Source organism: Hoplias malabaricus, chromosome 15, assembly GCF_029633855.1.
Source record: "Hoplias malabaricus isolate fHopMal1 chromosome 15, fHopMal1.hap1, whole genome shotgun sequence".
In the NCBI taxonomy this organism is placed as follows: domain Eukaryota; kingdom Metazoa; phylum Chordata; class Actinopteri; order Characiformes; family Erythrinidae; genus Hoplias; species Hoplias malabaricus.
Window position 1 is genome coordinate 32998094 of NC_089814.1, and position 14774 is coordinate 33012867.

At 41.8% G+C, this 14774-nt stretch overlaps 1 protein-coding gene across 2 annotated transcripts in view; it reads right to left on the reverse strand.

Annotated features, from left to right (window-relative positions):
- ric1 (RIC1 homolog, RAB6A GEF complex partner 1) overlaps positions 1-14774 on the reverse strand; it is a 51455-nt gene that overhangs the window by 36069 nt on the left and 612 nt on the right. For both annotated transcript variants that reach the window (XM_066646637.1, XM_066646635.1), the window contains exon 2: positions 6212-6319. In XM_066646637.1, the coding sequence (XP_066502734.1) occupies positions 6212-6319 (108 nt within the window). The remainder of the gene's footprint in view (positions 1-6211; positions 6320-14774) is intronic.

A 14774-nucleotide genomic window follows, 5' to 3' on the forward strand; every position in this document is an offset into this window, starting at 1 on the left:
TGTGGCAGCTCTGTACCTGAGGGGAAAGCACTGCTTCCTGTGTTTAAAAGAATAAAAAAAGACAAATTGGGACCTCCTTAAAAGATGCTTTCAAGGCCAATATGCTATCATTTCATTGTACTTTTTCGATACAATATTCTTCCATGTGGGTTTACGAAAAGTAAACAGCCATAATTTACTCTTAAATCATTTCCCAAACTCTATTCATTTGTATCCCCCCCCCCCCCACCCTTTTTCCTTAAAATATTTTAATGACTATGTTTTCAGGACTGCTTTAGTCAGATACTTGTTCAAGGCTAAGCACCACTTAATGGACCTCCATGAATATTTGACATTATTTCAGTTACTGACAGATATAAGTATGAATTAAAATGAAAATAACAGCTTAATTTGCTTTAAAACTGTTTAATTTTAAAGTTTAATTTTATTAAATTGACGGAAAAACCCGAGCTCTCTACGGTAATTCTTGAACGCGACCGTGACGTCACTGGTGGACAACGTCGCGGTAAAACACCGTTATGACTGACTGTTATGACAGTATCTAGCTAAATAACCAACATTATTCATGACAATAGCCTAGCAATAAGCTAAACTCAAATGTAGAGGTACCGTTATTCTTGTAAATGTGATCGAAGTCGAACTCGAAAATAAACCCTGGGTTTATTTTATTTATGCTTTATTTCTTTGAAATATTTAAAATTTACGACTGCAATTTCTATATATTCTTAATATCCATGTGTATGCTAAAGGTCCACTGCTCATTAAAGGACTGAAATTTCATTATCATCATTTTTAAGTGGCACATAATGGTCTTAAAATGAGACTGTCATTTATTTCCGGGCCAATATATTGACCATATATAAATATAGCTATAGTGACAACTCTAGCTTATGCAACATTTCATGTGAGCCTGTCTAATAAAGGACACAACAATCGATTAACCTCATTGAGCACAAAAATCTCAAATGCCCATGCTGTTAACTCCCCAGGGGAAATTAAACCTCAATCGGCTCGCTTTCCAAGCTACAGCAGAGTGAATAAACCTCACTCCGCGAACTTCCCCACTACTGCACGGTGAGATTAAACCCTGCAAAACCTGTAACTCTCCTCCAAAACACCAACTCCTCCTACTCTGCTGCTTTAAAGCCTTTGGAAAACATCACAAAATCAGAAGCGATGCGGACAGAGTAATGACATGATTATGTGCATAAAAACTCAAAAGCTAGACCCAGTTATTAACCTTCAAAATACACTCGGGACGAAGTCAGCAAGAAGCTGCTGCTCCTGAAGCCGCAAGAGGAAGAGGAGGGAGTGGAGGAAGAGGGAGGGCCTGCGGTCATAGAGGAAAAAGAAAAATAGCAGGAGAGAAGGAGGGGACGTACAAGAAGCTGAAAACGGAATGAGCCCTTCCTCTTCCAAAAAAACAAACAATCCTAGGAGTGAGTTTTTATTAGAGGCACCTATTCTGGGTTTTACAGCAGAGAGAGAAAGAGAGAAATGGAGAGAGAGATACAGGGCAGGGAATGAGGCACAAGAAACATCTGGAGAACATCTGCTCTCTGCTGGGAGGAGTAACCGTCTGCTCACCAGCTATTTAGAGATTTACCAGTTTAGAGAGATTGTGTGTGTGTGTGTGTGAGAGAGAGACAGACACTGCCTTTCAATTTAATTTAAGACTGACACTGGAATTGGAAATTTCTTAGCATGCATGCTAATAACGTTAGCATTGTACAAAACTAATAGACTAATTAGACGCTCATCTGACAGAGAAACCTGAACCTTAGAGATCACTATAAAATTAGTGTTATTTTATGACCGACTGTGCCCTATGGAGGGTGTAGGGAGATTTGGGATTCTGCCTCGGCTTCGCTGCGTCGTAGAAACCTCTCACAGCGATTATGATAACGAGAACTACTTTATAAAACGCAATAATACAAAACAGGAGTCAAGTAAGACCATTACTCAAGCTTGTGAATGAATAACACACTCAGATTCAGACAGAAGAAACGCATTAGAGTCTGACGCTAACAGTTTTCCATTAGATCCTATGATAAAAATGCTAATGTGGCTAACAGAGTATAACAGTCTTTTCTCCTCATTATATTACATAGTGCACTCTTTTACCCCTGCGACATAGATAGATGGTGGGCTTCTCTGCCTCTGAGTGCTGTGAGACTCTCTCCAACACAGGGAGAGGAGCTGTGTATGCAAAAATATATCTGTTTTTCCCCATTCGTCCCACAATATGGTGTGTCTGCGCTGAGGAGAGATTTAAAACATTCACAAGAAACACAACTAAACGTCTGAACAGGAAACTGCCTTCAGTCTCGTCCTGACCACAGATGGCAGCTTGTAAAAATGTTTTTGCTGCTGTTTGTCAGTGAGATTCCTGCATTTTCTCATGACCAACAACTTTTGGTCCTTGACCCAAGCTCCTTGTGCTTTTCTAAGTTGAACTGGTTTTGATCTACTGTAAACAATGCAACCACAGGCTTTGAGTGTGTGTGCTGGAGCTCCCCACGTATAAATCACTTCCTGCCCTGCATCCGCTGTTCACACAGCGACATGATGTCATTTGCAAACAACCTATTTAATACCTGTCATGGTTCTGCATCGATTTTAAAACCCTATTGTTCTGAGAAGAACAGCTTGTGTTCTTTTGTGTCAATTTCCTTTTCTAAGAGAACCACTATACATTCTTCAATAACTTGTACCTTCCATCTACGCCCAATCAGTTATACATTTAAAAAAACAAGGACTGATAGGATCCATGCCGCCCTCATGCTGCCAGTTTGCCTTGGTCCCCAGTGCATGCTGGGTCCTAATACCCCTCAGGTAAAAGAGGCACATGCACCAGTCTGTCCAATCTGTGTTAAAGAATATGTGCTTCATTAGACCAGGCTGTGTTCCACCGCTGTTGCTTGGTCCTGGTCTGATGCTCATGTGCCCAAGGTAAGCACAGATTGGGGCCAAAGGGGGCCCTGTACACTAACTAATGTACACTGTATAACCCTGTACACTAAGTAATACAGCCCACACATCAGTGGATGCCATTTGGTTTTGGACGATACGGCAATGTATTTCTTAAAACAAAAGAACATGACGTCATCGTCAGTCTGTCAGTGACAGATGCTGTAAAAACCTAATACTGAAATATTTAAAATGTGCTTAAAAATATAGTTACTGAAACATTTTATATTGCGATAAGTATCGATATTGAATTATCGTCCAGCCCTAGTGCCACTGTAAACAGCATGTCGTCACTGTCCTAAGAAAAACAAGCATCTCCAAAAAGTTTGAATCTTATAGGTGAAGGTACCTACCCTCCCCCAAATGTTACATAGTGCCGTTACTGCAGTGCTGAGTCTGAAGATTGCAACGACAGAGGCTCTATTCTCCCTATTACAGCTTGGTGGATCATCATAATGATTTTCAAAATGTAATTTTAAGGTAGAAATGCTACATAGTGTTTCTTGAACCTGTCGACGTTTATAACACTGCAGCAGATCCGTCTATAATTCAATAGCGTCTTTGGTACGTAGTGTTAATCACTCCGTATCTCCACAAAAATACCCCCTGTAAGAGAATAACTTCTGCGTGATGGCACTTCTGCCAAGAATTCAAACAAACGAAGGGTCTCTGACTTTTGCTCAGTGCTGTGTAGTCTACGTCTCACGCCTGAACACAAACAATCTTTTTTCTGGTAAAAAACAGCCACGTCAGCAGAGTTTTCTCTCATCTGCTGCTGAGGAAAGAGCCACAGGCTGTGCACTGTTTCTCCTAAAAGGTCATATCTCCGCATGCTTCTTTTGGCATTTACACCACAAACAGGTTCTCGCAACGCAGACGCTTCCTGAGCCGAAGCATGAGGTGACGCTTCTGTGTCTTAACTCGCTAGATAATCTTCGCTTTCTATCTCAGATTCCACGTGAGCGCTGCCGTAACGTTGGGCGACTCAATGGAGCTGAGAAAACTAGTCGGTGTGAGCAGCTACAAGGATGTGCTAACAAAACAAATTATTAAAAAGATACAGAACGTTTCCATCAGGTAAACAGCTTTGAGCTTTGAGAGATCTCACCTCAAAACCTAGGAGAAAAAACTCTTATGGCACTTTTCCACTGTATGGTATCTATTTGACTGGTTTTATTTGTTTTTTGCTTTTCCATCAGTTAAATTTAATCCTGGAAGCGGGTTCTTGTTTAGTGGCTGTTCTCTCGTGGTTCCGAGCGAGCCGAGACTAAACCGTGGCGTGTAAACGTTGCAGAGCACTGATTGTCAAGAGAGCGTCGTCACTCTACGTCACGCAACGCAGACGACCAGCACCAATTTTCCAGCTGCAGCAGAGATCCCGTTTGTTTTTATCTGACTCACGACGGCAGCTCTAGAGATATATATATATATATATCGCAATATAAACTGTTGCGAGAAAGTGTGAGTGTGTGAGACTGAAGCCTACAGGGTGTGTTCCCGCCTTGCGCCCAGTGATTCCGGGGAGACTCCGAACCCACCGTGACCCTGAACTGGATAAGAGTTACAGACAATGAATGAATGAAAGAAAAATTTCAATATATTGCGATATAAATACTGGGAATATCGTCTGGCGATTTAATTCGAATAAACAGTCTGCATTAAAAATGTGCCATTTGCTTTTCTGATAATTAATGAATGTATTAATAAGAGCTCTGCTATTAATGCTGCACAGATATTAGCATTTTAAGTGCTGAGAGTCTCATTATGTTTATGGTTGTATTTATAAATGTTTTAAGGCCATTTTAAACCCAAACACTCAGCGTTCTCTTTAAGCGCAGCGCTGATCTGCTGAGGAGCTCGCAGTCCTACTTGCCTTTGTCACGGTGGAGGAACAAAGCGCTGACTCAGCTCAAACACAGGCGGGTGTATGAATCATACACACTGTACACAATGTGGTAAATAAGTGAGGAGATGGATTAGAACTGTTTAAGTGTCTTCACAAGAACAAAACAACAGGAGGGTGATGAAGTGGGTCTTTACATACACACGCTGTGCTTGTCTCCTTGGGGGTGTGTGTGTGTGTGTGTGTGTGTAGCTCCAGCTTTGATCCCCAATTCCTGTTTCACGGAATTTTCACATTCTGTTCCTGAATCCGTTTATTACTTTGAAACACACACATCCCCACAGGGCACGGTGAATGTACTGGGGTGTGTGTGTGTGTGTGTGTGTGTGTGGAGGATCCTGAGAGTGTTTACACGTGGCAGGCCCGGTTCTATTAAACTGGACCTTGGTGCGGTAGCTCTGTGAATCCAGTTCATAACAACATCCACGGACAGTGACGGTCAAACCGTGCAGTGGATTTAAAATGATGATAGGGGTCTTTCTCGAGCCACTGGAGGAGAACAACAAGGCACCTGATCAGCTCCGTGTGTGTAACCCTGCACTCTCCTGACGACAGCAGATTGGAAAATAAGAGATCCAGTTTCTCAGAACCACAGCAGCATCAGGTTATGTTCAGAAAAACACACACACGCTCCCTGGAGGTACTGTTTCCATTAATGTTCTGTGTAAAATGCATGCAATGAAATAAAAATCAGTACAGCACATTGGGCACATATTAAATTTAAGCACGTCCGTGTAGGGCCCTGTAACTCATTTGTCAAGTGTTAAACACAATTGGTTTTAACTGTAGCTTTCTCAATCGCTCTGAGCAAACTTAAAAACTGCAAACACACACTAAAAGAGAGAGACATACTTCATAGAGAGAGAAAGAAAGAGCGAGGGACAGAGAGAGACATCATTCAGAGACAGGGAGAGAGAAAGAGACAGAGACATACTTCATAGAGACAGAGAGACAGAGAGAAAGACATACTTCAGAGACAGAGCAAGAGAGAGAAACATACTTCATAGAGACAGAGAGATACTTCATAGAGAGAGAGACATACTTCATAGAGAGAGAGGGGGAGAGGGAGACAGACACTTCAGAGAGACACTTCATAGAGACAGAGACACTTCATAGAGACAGAGACACTTCATAGAGACAGAGACATACTTCATAGAGAGAGAGAGAGACATACTTCATAGAGAGAGAGAATGAGAGAGAGAGAGAGAGAGAGAGAGACATACTTCATAGAGAGAGAGAATGAGAGAGAGAGAGAGAGAGACTTCATAGAGACAGAGAGGGAGACAGAGGGAGAGTAAATAGAGTGGTGGTGGTCGTGGGGTGGGGGTGTGAACTCACAGCCACTGCGATCATGGAGTCGTCTGGTTTCCATTCGGCTCGTTGGTAGAAGCCGAACTGAGCCGCCGCTTTCACCGATTCAATATAACTCACCACCAGAACACTGGGCTAAAGAGGGAAAGAAACAGAGGGAGTTTAATGACATTCATTTCTAATATTCTGCTAATGATATTCATTATTAAAATACTAATTATAATGTCTAGTCTTACAGAAACATTTCACTCAACAAATTAGTGTGTAGCTTCCATTTGACACACTCCATGAGGACGGCTGAAACATCCCTCACATCCGTTAATAACAGGCTAGTCACAGTGATCGATATACTGCCCGAGAAATAATCACGATTAACGATGTTACTGTCACTTTAAGAGCATTTGATAACAATAACAGTAATAATTTAATTACACGGCTTTAAAAAGCAATGAACACAAGCAAAAACACCATAAATATAAATGCTATAATTAGTTTATGGCGGCTATGGGTGGGCGATACGGCCCTAAAATAACAGACCATTGCAACAAAATAAATGTTATACTAGAATTAATTATATTAAATTAAATATATTTAATGTGTTAATATTAAAGGCTTCTTTCATTTCTAAAATTATGCTTTTTTTGGAACATTTTATACAGTAATTTTGTAACCAAACCACCTTCGTCACTCCCACTTTTTGGGAGCAAATGCCTCCACCTCAGAGCCACTTTGCATCGTACTTCACTAAACGACATGAAGTCATTACGTAAACAAGTCAGAATATCACTATTGTCACGATACTGATTATTTAAATTGTTTTAAAAATTGACGATATTATTGCGAATGATACGATAAGGCACAGCCCTAACGGCCGCCTCTGCCACACATCTCCAGACTTAGCGTCCTGGGTTCCACAGGTGAGGAGTTTGGTGTGTTGTTTGTGTGGGTTTCCTCCTAGTGTTGCCATTTCCACCCACAGTGAAAACACATGTCAGAAGATGGACTGGCTTTGCAAAAGTGTCCACAGGTGTGTGTGTGATGCTCTTGCGACAAATCGGTGCCTTGTTAATGGTTTGCCGGTGTTGTGTCGAAAAGTGCTACTTTGTAGCTACATTTCTCTCACCTACTGTTTTATTTAAAGAGTGTGGAGGACACACAGGGAGACGATGGAAGCAAAAAGGAAGACATGAGGAGATGAAACGAAGAACCAACTGTGAGAGAAAGACAGGGAAGGGAGGAAGAGGGGTAGAACAAAAGAGAGAGGCAGACAATGGAAGGAATGGAAGGTGGGCGAGGAAAAGAGGGGGATACAAGAAAGACAGAGCTAACACAAAAGGATAAGAAAGGAGAACGAGAGGAAGACCCGGGGGGATAGAGAAGATGGAGAAAAGGAGAGGATTGGAGGATCCAAGCGTAATAACAGAGGAAGAGAGGAGGATCAAAAGAAAGGGTGAATCACAAAGAGGAAGAGAGAAGAATAGAGAAAGATAGGACTGATGGTAGCTTTGGGGTAAGGCTTAGCGCAGCTACAGGTTCAGACACGTTTCTGTGAATAAACCTCTATAGGTTTCTCAGGAAATGTCACCCCCGTGTCTGAGTTCACACCCGCTCCTCGTCGGTCTGGACGTCTTCTCACTTGTCTGCTCGCACTTCTCTTCCAGCCTTACTCAAACAAAGCCTGAGCGCCAAACTAAAGCCACACAGATTTAAGAAGAATTTCCAGCATTTGTTCACTTGGGATAAGCGTGTTGAGCCGTGCTGAGCTCAGTCGAGTAGATACCGTGCAATGGAAAAGCACCAAAAGTGATTGATTATTTGAGAATTAGAGACGTCTCTACAATGAAAAATGTAACCTACCCTGGCTCCCTATGGTCAAACAGTCAGGGCATGCATTCATATGCATGTTAGGAGCTTAGGAGGAGGAGGAGGTCTGGTTCTATTCACTACCACTACCGCTTTGCGTAACAAACGTCAGCTGAGCTCCAGAGCTGTAGACTGATTCTCCAAGGGTGTGGGATTCCCCTCGAGGGGGAAATGGTGGCTATAGGTCATCGAGGGCATGTTAAAAATGGTGTTTCAACAAGAAGGCTACAGTATGCGTGTCTGTGTTGGCTTCCTTTGCAAGGTCACTGGGTTTAGAGGCGACACATCGATTCAGTCTCCGCATGACCAAAAACCACTGCCATGGGTTTCAACCACAACAGCTACAGGCAAAACAGTGTCCTGCAGTGGTCACCGGAGCCCTGACCGAGCAGTTTTAGCTCACACACATCAAGAATCCAGCACTAGGGTTTGGGCTGTAACATTCCTGAAGACACAAGGCTTTGACTTTATTCTGACAGAGACGATATAAAGCCATTTGTTCACATGACAATCACGTCAACATCAAATAACTAGCCTGTGACACACTTCAACAGCCACGGCTGAGGACAATAACATGAGAGAAAGAGCCAGAAAGAGGAAAAGAAAGTGAAAAGCAGAAATAACGTCGAGTGAGCAGACGGAGGAGGATTACAGTGGGCGAGAATTGGCATCAGAGGCGCATTCATCTGCCGTCGTCCCCTGGGGACGCTTAACTGTCCCCCACTTCACAACCGCATCACAATACTCGAGCACTGCTTAGGAACATTTTCACAGATGTTGAGAATAAGTACGTCTTTTTCTTCCTGTTTTCAGGAAATATTCAGACAGCATAATTCAGCAACATTAATAGATTTAATATGAAGGTATAATTGACTTTAAAATGGGAAAGTAGCCTCTAAAAGGTGTAAATCATAATTAATTTAAAAATAAATTAATAAATAAATAAAAATAATAAAACACTGCTGTTTGCGTTTGTGTTTACGAAGCCCCAGTGTCTGTAAATAAGTAGAAAAACAAACTGGCTAGGTCCGTTATGCTAGGCATCCTCTCTCTCTCTCTGCTCAAGACAAAGGCAATTTAGAGAACTCCAAATGTTGAAAAGCATGAATCAAGATGAGGATATTGCTCTATTCCTGCTCCATAGGTGGGTAACACTGACATATTTTTGCTGTTTCCGATCATTAAGGTGGAAAGGTCTCTGGGATACGGCTAACTATATTAGCAAAAGTGCTACAAAACCAAGCTCGAGTTACAAAGGAGTTTCTGTGGTAATTCCAACAGGGAATTTCAGCCACATACAAACAATTGTCGTTTATTTCCCCTCAAACACACCATTCCACCTTAAATAATACAGAGATTACAATTGTGTATACCCACAATTGTAGATGTTCCTTTAAAGCCTGTTACATAGTGCCGTTTCTGCAGTGCGGAGCCTAGAGTAGCAACAACAGAGGCTCTGTTCTCCCCGTTACAGCTCAGTGAAGTGTTACAATGATTCTGAAGCTGTACTTTTAAGATAAAAATATTACATACTGTTCCTTTAAACAATAAAATTGACTCAATCATTGGTGTCATTGTTGAAAGCGCTACTTAGAGGCTGGCCGCTTGTGTTGGGGCTGTTTATGGCTGCCATTTCCGGCGTTAAAATACACATTTCCCATTGAAGTTGTTTTGAGAAAAGCAACTGAGGCGAAATGAGTATTTATAACAAAATTCCTGAAGAGGGAAAGTTTAAGGGAAAACACACACACACACACAAGCTCTTAAAGGACACAGATGCCCTGCATTTATTTTATTTAACCATGACCATTAAGGTGAATGGATACTGACTGGAAGGACATTAAACAGCACAGGGCTGTATCTGTAATATGGAATGCAAAAATTGTCAAAACTTCTAACTGGAGCAAAAACTGGGAAACACAAAATCTGAAGGTGAGTAAAATCTGAAGTGTATGTGGTCTCAGTGCCTGTAAGCCATGAGAATTTTAGTGAGGAATGGACAACTTCATCAACATCTTTAGATAACCACAGCCAAATAATACCGTTTAGAAAAACACCTAAAAATACACACTGCTTCAAAGCACACATATCTCAGCTATTATTTCTCATTTCCTTCACTCAATACACCAACTACTGGTGCAAATATCACATCATCCTATTATAGTTTGTACAATACAAGACATTATTTAAAACACTAACAGCTGTGAACACACAAAGCCATGACACAGCTCTGGTTTAACAAGGAGATAAATACGAAAACTAAACCCAGCAAATTCGTTTAATTCAGTGAACTCTGTTAATGATTTTTAAAGGCTAAGCAGCAGCTCTATGAAAGTGTCAAACAAATAAATCCAGTGGAGTTTGAGTTCCTAACTTGTGTTTATTGAGAGTCAGAAAACATGTTATTTCTTGCAAATTCAAGGAATAAGGTTTAAAAGACCGTTGCCCCCCCCCCCTAATAGGCGTCTTGCCTGTGACGTAGATGGTGGACAACAACTCTAGAAGCTGCACTTAATTTAATGCAAAATGAGGAAAAGGTGTGTTTTTTTGGGCTGCAATCATTCAATGTACAGTGGGACATCTGTGAACAAATGGCCCAAAGATCCCAAAATATCCAGAAAATGGACTAAATTTGTCAACTTTAAACGGGCACTTTGGAAAGGACCATCCGCTCACTCCGTTATCTGTAGCTCATTTCACTGGCGCTTTTCCAACAATATGGGCATGTAAGGACACCAACGAAAGGTGTTCAAGAGCCTCTGTAACATGGAGGTAAACAGGGTAAGGACACTCACTTCGCCTGTTTTAGTTGGTGTTAGTTAACGTTAGCTTGACTCGCTAAACTCGGTGGCTCAGATTATACTCGGCTACGTAGCTGCATTACGGAGGTTTATAGTGTCGGATGAATTCGAGTTCGACTTCGATCACATTTACAAGAATAACGGTACCTCTAAATTTGAGTTTAGCTTATTGCTAGGCTACTGTCATGAATAATGTTGGTTATTTAGCTAGATACTGTCATAACAGTCAGTCATAACGGTGTTTTACCGCGGCGTTGTTCAGCTGTTGTCCACCAGTGACGTCATGGTTGCGTTCCAGAATTTCCGTAGAGAGCTCGGGTTTTTCCGTCAATTTAATAAAATTGTCAGTTTTAAAGCAAATTAAGCTGCTATTTTCATTTTAATTCATACTTATATCTGTCAGTAACTACAATAATGTGAAATACTCATGGAGGTCCATTAAGTGGTGCTTAGCCTTTAAGCTCACTTTAGGAAATGAAAGTGTAATGACCTACGCATTCAGATTTTCATAGAAACAGAAGCTCTCACAAATTAACAGAAAGGAAGAGATGGAAAAAATAAAAAAAAGGAGGAAATCGACTCATCTCAGAGAGGAACTCCTCTCTCTCAGTGGCACTTTAAACTTTAAAATACGCACTGATGGATCAGATATTACAGACATGGCTGATCTGAGATCTGAAACCTCCTGCTGGGATGCATTTTCTCCCTCTCTCAAGTCTCACTATAAAACACACAGTTTATATTAAGCAGCTGACAGCAGAATGTTGTTGAAACTCTGTTGTAAAAGAGCACTGAAATATGAGGCCAGAGCCCAACACTTCCTTTTATTACAAACAGTCGTCAGTCCTCTCCTCGCACTGATTAAAGACCGAGAAGTGGACGGAAACAGAGAGATTATTCTGACCATCTGCTCTCATAATAAAGAGAAAAGGCCTGTGCTCTCCGGTTTATGGTTTGTTTTTGTTTTTTTGTTGCGGTTGATGTGTTTTTAGCACGTACCAACGCGTGGAGATGATGCACCCTCGCTCTAAAGTATACGGTCCTCACTTGATAGCATCTGTACCACACTCAACAGAATCAGATGCCCATCTTAGAGTGTTTGGTGCCCACAAGATAGCAGTTGGTGCTGGATTAATAAGACCAGGTGCTCACCCAATAACATCTGGTGTTCACTTTAAAGAACCGCTTATTTTTATTAATTAATCAATGCTGTGAATGATATTAATACGCGAGTCAAATTAGGCTGGAGCAATATTGATAAAAGATTATCACAATATTTTCTATACTCTTCGATATCAATAATTATCACAGTAAAACAATTTAGAAAAACAATCAGTTTGAAAAGAAAATGCTTCTAAAAATTGTTAAACAGAGTTAATAACTTCAATGTTTTTCCTATTACTGCTTTTATTATATTAGCATAATTTAAAAATCATATCTCCAGGGACCTGGAGGTTGTGGGTTCGAGTCCTGCTCCGTGTGACTGTCTGTGAGGAGTGTGGTGTGTTCTCCCTGTGTCTGCATGGGTTTCCTCCGGGTGACTGTCTGTGAGGAGTGTGGTGTGTTCTCCCTGTGTCAGCGTGGGTTTCCTCCGGGTGACTGTCTGTGAGGAGTGTGGTGTGTTCTCCCTGTGTCCGCGTGGGTTTCCTCCGGGTGACTGTCTGTGAGGAGTGTGGTGTGTTCTCCCTGTGTCTGCGTGGGTTTCCTCCGGGTGACTGTCTGTGAGGAGTGTGGTGTGTTCTCCCTGTGTCCGCGTGGGTTTCCTCCGGGTGACTGTCTGTGAGGAGTGTGGTGTGTTCTCCCTGTGTCCGCGTGGGTTTCCTCCGGGTGACTGTCTGTGAGGAGTGTGGTGTGTTCTCCCTGTGTCTGTGTGGGTTTACGGTACAAAAAACACACGTTGGTAGGTGGACTGGCGACTCAAAAGTGTCCGTAGGTGGGAGTGAAAGTGTGAGTGTGTGTGGCCCTATGGAGGACTGGCGCCCTCTCCAGGGTGTGTTGCCGCCTTGTGCCCAGTGATTCCGGGTAGGCTCCGGACCCACCGAAATCACTTTTAATCACCCAGGACTACTTCAAATATTGTATGTGTTCTTTTAAGGAGAGAGAGATCTGTTTTCAGTTTCTTCAGTTTACAGCTTTGGGCAACAATTTTTATTTCTGTGAATCACTAGCGAAAACTAGGTTTTAGAGGAAGAGAGATTTAGTTTTTGCTCTTGATTAACATCTTCCACATGACACACTCCACACTCAGTGCACTGATACTAACACCATTACTGTTGTCTGAGTGTGAAGATGTGCACTGGGGGGGTGAGAGAGCGAGAGAGAGAGCGAATGTGTGCAGTGAAAGTGTGAGAAACAATGACACACACAGTGTGACAGAATGAGAGTGTATGTGTATGTGGAGAAAAAAAATCTATGCATAGATAGAGAGACACTGTGTAGAGAACCTGAGAGAGAGAGAGAGAGAGAGAGAGAGAGAGAGAGAGAGAGAGAGAAAATGTGTGCCTCTGGCAACGCAGTTTTCCCAACAAGTCAGGACTAGAACAGTCTATACACACAGCCACATTACTGAGGCTCACTGGGATGGTAGGGCTTTGTGTGTGTGTGTGTGTCTGTACATTGAAATCCACAAATTGCTGAAAAGCCCTCACAGCCTGTATTACGTCCATAGAAAACGATCAAGTGATGCACATGAGCCTATGGTCGCCATGCTCAATGCCATCTATCAGCCAGAGAGGTATAAATCACCTTTGTATTGGGCTGTGGAGCAGCGGAATCATGTTCTCTGGAGTGGTCAACCTCCATCTGATATCTTTGGGATATTCCATGTCTAACATGGCTGAATACAATCAATTCCTCACAGCAGTGTTCCAGCACATCTAGTGTAAACCCTGCTAGAAGAGCAGCGGCTATTACTGTGCGCAAAGGGGTACCAAATACCCCAACAGTACCTGGTGCTAACTACCCTCTACTAAGTTACACAGTGTTGTTTCTGCAGTGCATGTTACTTACTAATAGGCTTCTGATATTTAGGCAATTGTTATCTAGTGCTCACTAAATGGTGTGTGGAACTCACCACAAAGCACAAAAACAGCAGCAAACATGCTTTGTGACTAAAAATCTTTTTGTTTTTACTGTAAAATAAGCAATAAAACACTAGTCTGCTGTGTTTAGACTAGGGCTGAGCAAATAATCAAAAATGTATTCAAAATTCAGAAATTCGAATCAATGCAAGTTTGCTGATCAATGACATTGAGTGTTCCTGTACTGTCCCCTTAAATCTACACTACTGTGCTGTAGTCAGGTGTGTCTGCCCCACATCTGGACATAACTAGACTTCGACAAGCCTCGTGAGTGAAGTATGAGGCTCAAAAATGTATTAATTAATTAGTTAATTAATAATAATAAACTTCCATTAACCAAAATCGAGGTAAAATGTTCAATTAATCGTGATATTGATTTGCCGTCACATCGCCCAGCTCTAGTTCAGACCTGAAACATCAGGAACCAGCAGTGACTGCAAAACTCAAAGTCGATACAGAAAGCAAAACTAAACACTTAACTATAATTGTTTGGAGAATAATTTGATGTTTTTATCCTAAAATCTGTATTTTAAAGAGGCTATTGCACGCTATAACTGGGCTGGACTCACCTATTAAATAACAGTTAACGTGTGGAAATCAGGCCGTATTGAAATGGGTCATTATGATGTCATAAAGGCAATTGTGTTCTGCCTGAAGTTTGTGCCTAACCCAGATTTTCCATTCCACCTTAAATGACGCTGTGGTTGATATACTATTACTGCTGAAAAGGTGGAACTGTACAATTTAAGGTGGCGCGGCCTTCGAAGTGTACCTGTAGCTCTTGTATTTGTGGGCACCAGTAAACAAGTGACGTGCCATTTAAGGTGGAACGGAAACGTAAGCCCC